The 10,959-nt window shown below is 42.1% G+C and overlaps 1 protein-coding gene across 1 annotated transcript; it reads left to right on the forward strand.

The window, feature by feature from the left end:
- The first annotated feature begins 9,512 nt into the window (after nt 1–9,512).
- Nucleotides 9,513–10,505, forward strand: LOC116629224 (olfactory receptor 10G6). Its single transcript, XM_032399530.1, has one exon. It carries the CDS (start codon nt 9,513–9,515, stop codon nt 10,503–10,505), a length of 993 nt encoding a protein of 330 aa, XP_032255421.1.
- The last annotated feature ends 454 nt before the right edge of the window (nt 10,506–10,959 follow it).

Here is a 10,959-nt window from a genome sequence, read left to right on the forward strand (position 1 = left end):
CACAAACTGTATATTACAGGGACATAGAGAAAGGAGTAGAAGGATATAAATGAGGTTATTAATCTGGAGTTGAGAAGTGGTGGTGTGAAAAACAAACAAAAATGTTATAAAGATGAGAATAATAATATAACATATATGATATAATCTCATTACATTATTGTATTTATAACAACCAGAATATGAAAGAATTGGATCTTGTTCTACTGACCTGTAGGGATGTCAACATTATAATTTTAAGTAAAAAAACAAGCTAAACAAAAATTTATATTTCAGTTGAAACACATTCTCCCCTCACAAAGATACTCATGTAACCAACACTTAGAAAGCCAAAGAATCAAAGTTGGAAAAGGAACAGGAACAAGAAACTGGAAAGCCAGGCAGAATTATTGTAAAATCCTGCTAATGAATACGTAGTCATGTCCACTGATGTCTCCAAGGAGGGCTCCAGTCCACAACAGCTTACCACCACCCCAGGCATGAATCCTTTAACACACTGCAGGATGCTGTCACCCTGCCTTTCAAATCTCTGTGTTGTTAATCCTGTCATGGCCATCCTCTGAATCATCCTCTCTTACATGTGCCTTTTGTTGCCCTTGTTTCTGACCCAAAGTCTAAGTTGATATATCTTATTGGTCAAGTCTAGATCCCATGTCCATGTTCCACATTTGCTGGAGGGAATGGGAAAGCATCTGGTATTGTTTCTACAGCAAAATGCAGCCCCACTTACAGGAAGAGGGTTTAAATGATACACAGCCAAAATATATGAACAAATAAGTATGCCAGTAAAGATCCATGACTGTCCACCGCATTGACCACACACCATCTGTCTACATCCTTCCTTGCCTACTTACACACACACAATGTCAGCACCTACCACAAGGTGACTGTATTCCTCGCATCACTCCCTTCACACAGGGAGCCATTCTGATACATCACCGTTTATTCCATCCAGATCCAAATCTATCATTGCTTCTGAGGCAAGTCTAACTCAACATCATGTGCCCTATGGACAAAACAGTAAAATTACCATGAATGCATCTTAGCTATAATAATGGACTGAATAGGGGGGAGGAAAATAAAACATGGAAACACACACATATGAAAGTGATGTGGAAATACACTTAGAAAATACAAGACTTATTCTGCAACTGGTTATGAGGGAATAGCTAACATTAAGGACTTCTGTCTTCTTCAACACATTTGTCTTATCAGGACACTCAGCATGTCAGTGTTGCCAATGGGGTGAATCACACCATTGTTTCTGCAAGACAAAACCATGTTTTGGATCTTGCCAATATATGCTTCAGTCATTTATGATTCATTCTTATGTCTGGATATAGTTATATGCAGGGCTTCCCATGGAATTCCCTAGATTCGCTGTCTGGGTAAGGAAGAGGGCAGAGTAGAAATATTACTGCTGCCTTATGTGTTAGTGCAAATATTTTTCAGCAGGGGATAAAAGCCAGTAATTCTACAGTTTTGTGTCATATGACAGGCCAGATATTTTTCATCACGTAGTATGCCAAGAAAATGAAACCTTGGAGAGCCCTCCCACCATGTGGAAATAGGACACTAGGGGACGTCGTGTCCTTCGTCCTATGTCAGTTTGTCACATAGATCCTTGGAATTACTTATTTGGTACTTCAGGAGTAAAATGAAATAAAAGAAACTTGAGCACAGTACAAGCTGACATTGCTGAACGTTATCAAATTGGACCAGATTTTGTGGACTAGCCTAACTCACCACAAGGCAACTAGATGACCGGAAATGTCATTAAGGTGGCAGTTTGTTTCCGTAGGTTTTACTCCCATGATGCAGTACACATAGGAATTTGCAGGGCATCTGGGTTATCTTCTATTTCCCACGCACCAGCTCCTATTAGCATGATGTCACCAGTATTGTTAACCAGCATAATATCCTGTGTGTTTGTGAGTGAACAAGTCACTACAATGAAATTGTTACACAAAAATCATGATCCAAAACTACACCTGTTACATATGTGATAAAAAATTAGTTTTCAGTAAATCTATACAAAGTGTAGGGAAGGATTTCTCTTTAAAAGACACAAAAGAATTAAATAGAAATTCTCAATTTTGATGTGGTTGAATTATCAAAAGACATTATAAAGACAGAGAACAGCTAAGTTACACTTTGAGTATATTTACTACACATAAACTAAGTGGGAAACAAAAAGTACCAGTAGTTGTATTATGGAAAAATATATAAATCAAGAAATAAAGGAAACAAATAAATATAATAGGCAAAAGCATATGGACTTTTCAGAGAAATGGGAAAAGAAGAAAGGTTGAAAAAGCAAAGAAAGCATGCTCAACTTCCTTAGTAATCAGGGAAATGCATATTAACACTACAATAACATATAATTTCACACTTTCAAGATTGGAAAAAAAAATCAACTCTGAACATAATATATACTAGCAAGAATGTGGACCCCACGAGCTCTCTTAGCTCCTAGTTAATGTGAATATTGGTGTGGACTCGAGATCTCCAACACAGGTACAGATCTGCACTCTGTGTGGTCCAGCAGACCCTCTCCAGGGACCTACCTAGATTTTGTACATGTGTGCTTCCTACCATGTATAAACATATCCTTAGCAGCTCTGCTTACATGTAGCAAAAAAACGTTCACAACTCAAGAGTTTTTGGAAAGAGAACAATGTGAAAGGAGAGAGAGAAGAAAAATGTGTTTTATTCATAAAACAGATACCACAGAGGTAAAAAAAAAAAAAAAGGTGAATTAACCACAGCCATGAAAATCAGTGAGTCTCAAAAACATAACTTTTAGGTAAGAATACTGCTGTATGATTCCATTTATATGAAATACAAAATAGAAATGAACACATATTTGGTAAACTGACAAAAGAAAGTCAAGGGAAAAGGTAATAGAAATTCAGGACAGTTATTATCTCTCATGGGGAGAGCAGAGGATGCCATGGAAGAAAAGGACAAAGATGCTACAGTGGTTCTTGTAGCATTTTATTCCGAAATTGGATCATGATTACATGTATTGTGTTTTATTATTATTTATATATGTGTGTGTGTGTGTGTGTGTGTGTGTGTGTATTTTGTATATGGAAATATTTTATGTACACCAGTTTGTATTTGGAAACTGTTACAAATGTGATGTCTCTATGAGGTGGAGGTGCCGCCATGCTGATTGGCTGTGTAGGTACATTCTAGCAAGACCACGTCTAGATCTGGAGCTGTGAGATTAGTCACCATTTCATCATGCTTGCAATTCTGTCTTTCTGCACCTGTCACACTGCAGAATTAAGTGGGAATGACCTCGAAATTTCCATCCTGAATCTTTAAATCTTTGTTAATAGTCAATCTCCGGTGGCCTCTCCAAAGACACAAAAGATTTCATGACTCTTTTGTTGGAAGTGGGGAGCCCCAGGGCTTCCGTGTGACCCCCTCTATCAAAACACTCCTTACTTACTCCATGGGCGGGAAGCCAATCCGGAGATTCTCTCAGTTGCTGAGAACACCCATTGCAACTCCACACTCGCGAACTAGGGTATATTGCAGGGTAACTTGACATGCTGCTAAGGCAGACTTGGTTCAGAGCCCCATTTCTCACCCGACAAAGCCAAAGTTCAAGAAATGTAATTGGTCTGGTTATCTTTCTGGCATAGTTACTGCATGGAATACAGGTCCATCTGGGGAAAGATAGGAAGAATATGCACAGCGCAGGCCATGTTGTTACTATAGGGAATACCTGGTCTTTCTCCAAAGTGGCCCTGAATCAGTGAACTGGCTCACCCAGGAATTGGGGGAAGGGCACTGACACCCTTGGTGGCTCAATTTGGGCCTCTGTTTATGACACCTGGTGGGATGTGGTTATATTAATCAATAAGGAAAGACTTTTTAGGCTGGCAAAACTTTTTGCTCTTTGATTCATTTGGACCACTACATTGTTCTGACTACTCACCCTGATAGTTTCCCCCACCTCTCATCTGCGAGTTAAGACCCACTACTTATGATCCTTAAAACACTGTAAAAATTAAAAGTTCATTTCAATTGCAATAATTCCAACCAGTATTCTTGGCTCCCGGTCATATCCTTTATCAATTCATTCTTAGAGTCTTGTTAAAGGAATACGTTCTTGCCCTTCCGAGGATATGGTTTGCACCTGAGTAGGCTAGTTGCACATGTGTGATAAATCCACGTCCACATCGCCAGTTTCTCAAGTCATTAGATTTCTTTCCCTGTATTTCTATTTAGCATAAGCCACTGTGCAGTCCAAGCATCAGTCAACCAATCAGTAAGGAAACGGTGTAAGGCTACTGTCATCTGACCAAGCTAGCACGATGCCTGCAGAACTTCTGGAAGGCTCATAGTGATAATTTATCCAAATGTCTAAGGGCCGTCTTTTCTCCTTGGTCAGATTCTTTTGGAATTCATTTTCACCTGACTGAAACTAATGCCGGGAAGGTGGTGGTGGCCTGGGAGGGAGAAAGGGCATTTGAGGTGTGAGACTGAGGAAAACTTCCTTCCTCTTAGAAGGAGAGGCTTTTAGATCTCCAAGCAAGGCAAGAACAGCCTCACCAGATGGAGCAGGAGGGATTTTTCTGGGTAGGGAGATTCGGTGTGGGGTCAGGGAGTCAGGGACTGCCCCATCCAAATCGGGCCACCATACCCACTCCAGTTCTCAGAACTCTGTCCTTTCTCATTCCCTAATTTTACATGAGAGCACTAGCAAACTAGGAAGTTCATCTGATATTATAGTTAATAATCCACAGTCAAAGTGTGTGGGGTTTGGTTTTTGTTTTTTACTGTTTCGTCCCATTCTCCACAACAAAATAAGGCATTATTTTATCATCGTAATAGAAGGCCACTGGGCTTCAGTATCTTCTTTATTTAAACATATGAAGATTGGAGGTTCTCAGACCCTCCCTGTTAGTTGTTACTTACATTGAAATTGTCACCCCCTCCTGGAAGACCTTCCATGGCCCCATCAATAAGGAAAGTCAAATGGGAAGCAAAGGGAGCTGTAGGGCAGAAAAACAGCCACTCAGGCTTCCTAATATAGATAAAAGGGCTTTCCTGACATTCCAAGGCCAAGGATCCACATCAGAATTTGGAACCAAAGCCCCAGTTTGTAATCAAGTGTTCCTTTGCCTGGTATCTTTCTAAGTAAATATTTATTCCCATCAGAGATAGCACCAGAGAACTTACAAGCTCCCTGTGACAGGGGAAGATGAGGTGTTTGGAGTCTTAACTTCCTTACATCTTCCTCTCTATATGTAGAATTCTCTCTCAGCAGAACCCTAAATCTCGCTTTAAATCTGTATCATGAGGAAGTATAGAAAAACTAGGAATTCATGTCCTTATAATAGGAAAATGTACTAATAAACTGATGTTGACTTTTTGTAATTTCTTAAGTGGAGAATGGCTCATTCAAAAAATTGACCAAGTGCATAGCTGGATCTCACAACGTGTTACATAAAAATTGCACACTAACAATGGTTCAAGGTAAATAACTGACACATGCTAGAAAACAAAATGTTTCCAACAGATATTTATTGATCTATATTTTTCCAGCATTATTCCAGAATTACACGTTCCTCTATTCTCATACATGGGGGATTTCTTATCATTTATTGATATAGACTTAGAGATTTTATTCAATACCTAAGCAGTAGAATCTTTCACCTCGAAAAAGTCCTATTCTCTTTAGAATGCAGTTTCTTTTTTCAAGTTTAAAATGGGGGTGTGCTGTAGATTATTTCTCTAAAGTGCCTTCTAGCTCTAAGTGTGTTTGACTTTTTTTTTTTAAAGTAGGCTCCACACCCAACGTGGGGCTTGAACTCGCAATCCCGAGATCCCGAGTCACACGTTCTGCAGGCTAAGCCAGCCAGGTGCCCCCAAGTGTGTTTGACTTTTAAGGGATTGTCAAAATTACATACTCCATCTAGTTTAGTCTCGAAATTTGCCTATTGGATGATCAAGATATTTCTGCCTGAAACAGTGTAGCTTGTCCTAGGAATTCACTCTTTCAAGCTGAGTGAAATTCAAAGGACACTTTTAGGTAATTAACATATGGCATTCATGTAGCATCTTTGGCTTTAAAGTTCTTTCAAATTCCCTCCCCACACTTTTATGGGATAAACAGATAAGGCAACATTATCTGCAATTTACAGGTGAGAAATACGAGGCGTGATCCTTCCTGACTCCTGATCAGGTCCTGCTCTCAGCAGGATCCTATGCTTCAGGGACACCACTAGCAACTAAGCAGACTTCCTGGAAGAGCCCTGGCTCACATTTTGCTGTTAACAAAGCCCCACTGCACCTTATTTCGTGCAAGTTAATTCCCCTGAAGGGGGAAGCAGAAGTGATGTCAGTGCTGGCCCCCACCCCATGGGGACTACAGGAAGGAAGAAGCTGCTTGCCAGAAAGTGAGACCCAGAGCTCAAAGCCCAGGGACATTGCTGCCAACCCTTTGAACAAAGCTATAAAGAGGAGGGACGCGCCCAGAGAAGTGTACAGAAAGATCACAGGGATGAAGTCAAGCTGGGGCGTCTCAGAGAGCCCAGGGAACCTGTCCAGCTCAAGAAGGGGCTTCCACAAGAAACAGCACAAAGCAAGGAGCTGAAGCAAGCAGCAGGCCATGGCCTCATGGCAGAGTCACAGCCAGGTAAAAGCCATAAGCAGAGAAGACTCCAGAAGGCAGGCAGAGGTGGAGTGATGGAAATTCTTCTGAGACACATACTTATTAGAAGTATGTGAGAGGTGTTGGGAACAGAGAGCACAGCTAAGATCTCCTAACAGCCTGTGCTTTACAAATACATGGTGCGAGGGGTGGACTTTTATGCTCTGCTCACCGGATTGCCTCAGTTTTCTGACCCAGATGAGTTTCAGGGTCTAGCTTAAGCCTAGTTCAGCTCATCCAGGGTTTGAAATGGCCAGAGAACGCTAGTATATGGGTACTAAAGTCCTTTTCCCCAGGACTGCGCCTGGAGACTCCTTCTTTTCCCATCACATAGATGAGTCTGTCAATTGTTGATAATATCATGTGATCCTGACTAAATTGTATACACCATGCAACTGGAGCAGTTTTAGTTTCTAATGGGGGAAAGAGGGAATTTTTTGGTTTTCCCAGGGGAGAAATTATTATTTCGATGTACAGAGAAGAAATTGTAAAAATGAATGGAGACAGAGATGGCAGGACAGTGGGGAGACAAGAGAAAAAGTACAGAACAAAAGGGAATTGGGGCTCGCAGGAGAATTGATCTTGTATGTGTAAGAACTAAATTTAAAATGTGAATTGATATGGATGTGGGAGAGATTGCGATTTCTTTTTTTGGGTGGGAATCTACACTACCTCCTCTTCTCTCTCTCTCTGTCTCTCTGTGTTGTTTTTTTTTTTAACAGAGGAGAAACTGAGACTAAGAATATTAAGAGATTTGTTCAAAATAATGTAACTAGTAAGTAGTGATAGTCGGTATAGGAATTCTTATGATTTCAGGAGCTACATTAAGACCTAAGTGATATTATCCCGGATTCCGTGTCTAGATAACAGGGACATCCAGACAGAGGAGAATGAATTTATTCAATAGGATTTAAGAATTTTTCAATTTTTCAGTGCAAGGGGAGCCTGGGTGGCACAGTCAGTTAACATCCAACTCTTGGTTTCGGCTCAGGTTGTGATCTCAGGGTCATGGGATCAAGCCTGGTGTGGGGCTCTGCGCTCAGCGTGGAGTCTGCCTGGGTCTCTCTCTCCCTCTGCCCCTCCCTTCCACTCTCTTTCTCTTTCTAAAATAAAGAAACATACCTTAAAAAAAATAGAATCTTCCAGTGCAAGATATGCCACAAATACAGGATGAAAAGAAAATGAGACAAAGTCCCTTTGGAGCTCACAGTCTAATGGGGGAAATCAGACGCTCAGAAGGGTGAATTGCAGCATGCTTCGGGAGCCCAGGGAAACATGAAGGACTGTGGAGGCTACAAAGACCAAGTGACCATTTGGGGGAAAGGGAGAAAAGGCTTTCCTTAGTAGATCACACATGAATGAGATCTTGAAAGATGAGTAGAAAATTTTCAGGCATCAGCAGAACAAGTCCCTTCTAGATTAAAGGGACTGATGTCAAAGGAAACAGGAAAGAATGTCTGGCCATAGCACAAATTTGTGGGATGGAGCACAGAGAGGGGAGGCTGGGGAAATAAGTCCACACCATATTACAAAGCTCCTTGTTCTCTAGCCCATGCCAGTAATTTTGCACCTTGCCCTTGGGTGCTCTGGTGCCAATAAGGTTGGTAAGCAAGGAAGCCTCTGGGAAATCTCTAAGAATTTTCTCTGAAATTCTTTCAGAATAGATTCTATTGCTCTATGGTGAGGGATTATTTAGTTTCTATGTGGTTTAGACCTTCCTGAGGGTGACCACCTGTCTCTGTGTGCCCTGGACGCTCCTAGGTTTAACAAGGGAAGTCTCATGACCAGGAAACTGCTCAATCCCCAGAAGGCTAGCACAAGGGCGATGACTGAATTTGCCTAATAATGAGGACCACACCACATAGCTGGTGGGAAATAACAGCTGATGTTAACTGAGTGCTGCTATGGACCAGGTGATTTTATTTAATCCTTACAACAATCCCATGAAATGGGCACAATGATTGTCCCCACTTATAGAATTCAGCAAGGAAAGGAGAAATGGCTTTTCCCAAGTTTACCAACAAGTATAAGTGGAAAAGCTGGGATTATTAATTCTGGTCTGACCTCTGAGGCCATGCTCTTAAGATACAATACATGTTTCCTTAGTGAATGGCCAGGTGGATGGATGGGTGAATGGATGGATGTACGGATGATGGATGGATGGATGGATGGATGGATTGACAGATAGACTGCACTTATCCAGAAGCAGAGAGAAAAGATGACAACAGGTGCCTTGTGGATGAGATTTTGTATTGTTTCATTATCTTGAAAAATTTTAAATGGCATGTGTATTTTTGAGATGCAGTTGATGAAGATGGTTATTCCTACCTACAACTTCATTCAATGTGTGGCCCAAGTAATGCATGCTTAAAAATCTATGCTGATTTTTATTGGGCACATCTATATTAGGAAATATAATTCCAACTCTCATGTTGTTAAATAAATAAGCTGTTACTTATGTCTCTGATATTACGCCATAGATCAGAGATGGAAGTGAAGGAAAACAATGGGATAGCCATTTCTTCATGGATTGATTTAGGCTTTATATGACTGTACTTCTTCCTGACATGAAGAGTTCTATGTATGGTCTTTCCTTCAGTCTCCTGAATTACATACACATAATCTGTCACAGAACCTTGGACGAAACAATCACTCTCCGGAACCAAGCAGAACTCCAAAAATCAAGGGTTGGGCAGGTGGGTGGGGGTGAGGGGTGGTTGGGTGTGGGGATGACAGAATGATTAAGAACAAGAGCTGGAGCACGATCTGCCTCTTTCTGAGACCCTTTTGTGTCCATGCTCGGGAATGACACAGAATATGTGTTCCATGCCTACAGAATTTAATGGGCCTTGAGCTTTCCCTTCTGCTACTTCTTCTGGCAGATGTGAACAGCAAGGAAATGCACAGTGGAAACCAGACTGCTGTGTCTCACTTCATTTTGGTGGGCCTGCACCACCCACCACAGCTGGGGGTGCCACTCTTCCTGGCTTTCCTAGTCATCTATGCCCTCACCGTCTCTGGCAATGGGCTCATCATCCTCACCGTCTTGGTGGACACCCGGCTCCACCGCCCCATGTACTGGTTCCTGTGTCACCTCTCCTTCTTGGACATGACCATCTCCTCTGCCATTGTCCCCAAGATGCTGGCTGGCTTTCTCTTGGATAGCAGGCTTATCTCCTTTGGAGGCTGTGCAATCCAACTTTTTTCTTTCCATTTCCTGGGCTGTACTGAATGCTTCCTCTACACGCTCATGGCTTATGATCGTTTCCTGGCCATTTGTAAGCCTTTACATTATGCCACCATTATGACCCGCAATGTCTGTAACTTCCTGGCTTTTGGCACCTGGCTGGGAGGCACCGTCCACTCACTCTTCCAAACAAGCTTCATATTCCGGCTGCCTTTCTGTGGTCCAAACCGGGTAGACTACTTCTTCTGTGACATTCCTGCCATGCTGCGTCTAGCCTGTGCTGACACCACCATCAATGAGCTGGTCACTTTTGTGGACATTGGGTTCCTGGCCCTCACCTGCTTTATGCTTATCCTCACTTCCTATGGGTATATAGTGGCCGCCATCCTGCGAATGCAGTCCATCGATGGGCGTCGCAACGCCTTCTCCACCTGTGCCGCCCACCTGACCGTTGTCATTGTTTACTATGTGCCCTGCACCTTCATTTACCTTCGTCCTGGTTCTCAGGAACCCCTGGATGGCGTGGTTGCTGTCTTCTACACGGTCATCACTCCCTTGCTCAACCCCATCATCTACACACTCCGTAACAAAGAGATGAAGACAGCATTGTGGAGGCTGGCAGGTCGCAGAGATGGGCAGCCTCACTGACTCATGCATCGCAGACATGCAGAAGACACTAAGACTTAGGACACCAGATGGGACACTGATAACTGGGGAGATTTAAGGCAGAAAGGAAGAAGGATCCATGCAGAGAGTAGAAGACTCCTAGGTGCACAGATGGAAACTCTGGAATTCTTCCTGCTTTCAAACAGGATTTTTTCATATTTCTTCCTTCAAATCCAATGGGAATCAGGCAAAGCAACTCAACAAGGATGGAAGCTTGCAGAAAAGATCCAAGATAAGTAAAAATCCACATGAGAAGTCTGATCCTCTATGGGCATCAATCTACATGTTTAGTATTGCTTCTAATCCTTGAGCTGATTCCCATATTGCTTTTTCCATGTTACAAATAACCTTCATGCAAAACATGAGGTTTGACCTTGACATCAATTATGTGAGGCAGGTTTTATTATTCCCATGTAGCTGTGGGAAACTGAAGTCA

This window comes from Phoca vitulina, unplaced genomic scaffold (genome assembly GCF_004348235.1).
Source record: "Phoca vitulina isolate PV1807 unplaced genomic scaffold, GSC_HSeal_1.0 scaffold409, whole genome shotgun sequence".
Taxonomy (NCBI): domain Eukaryota; kingdom Metazoa; phylum Chordata; class Mammalia; order Carnivora; family Phocidae; genus Phoca; species Phoca vitulina.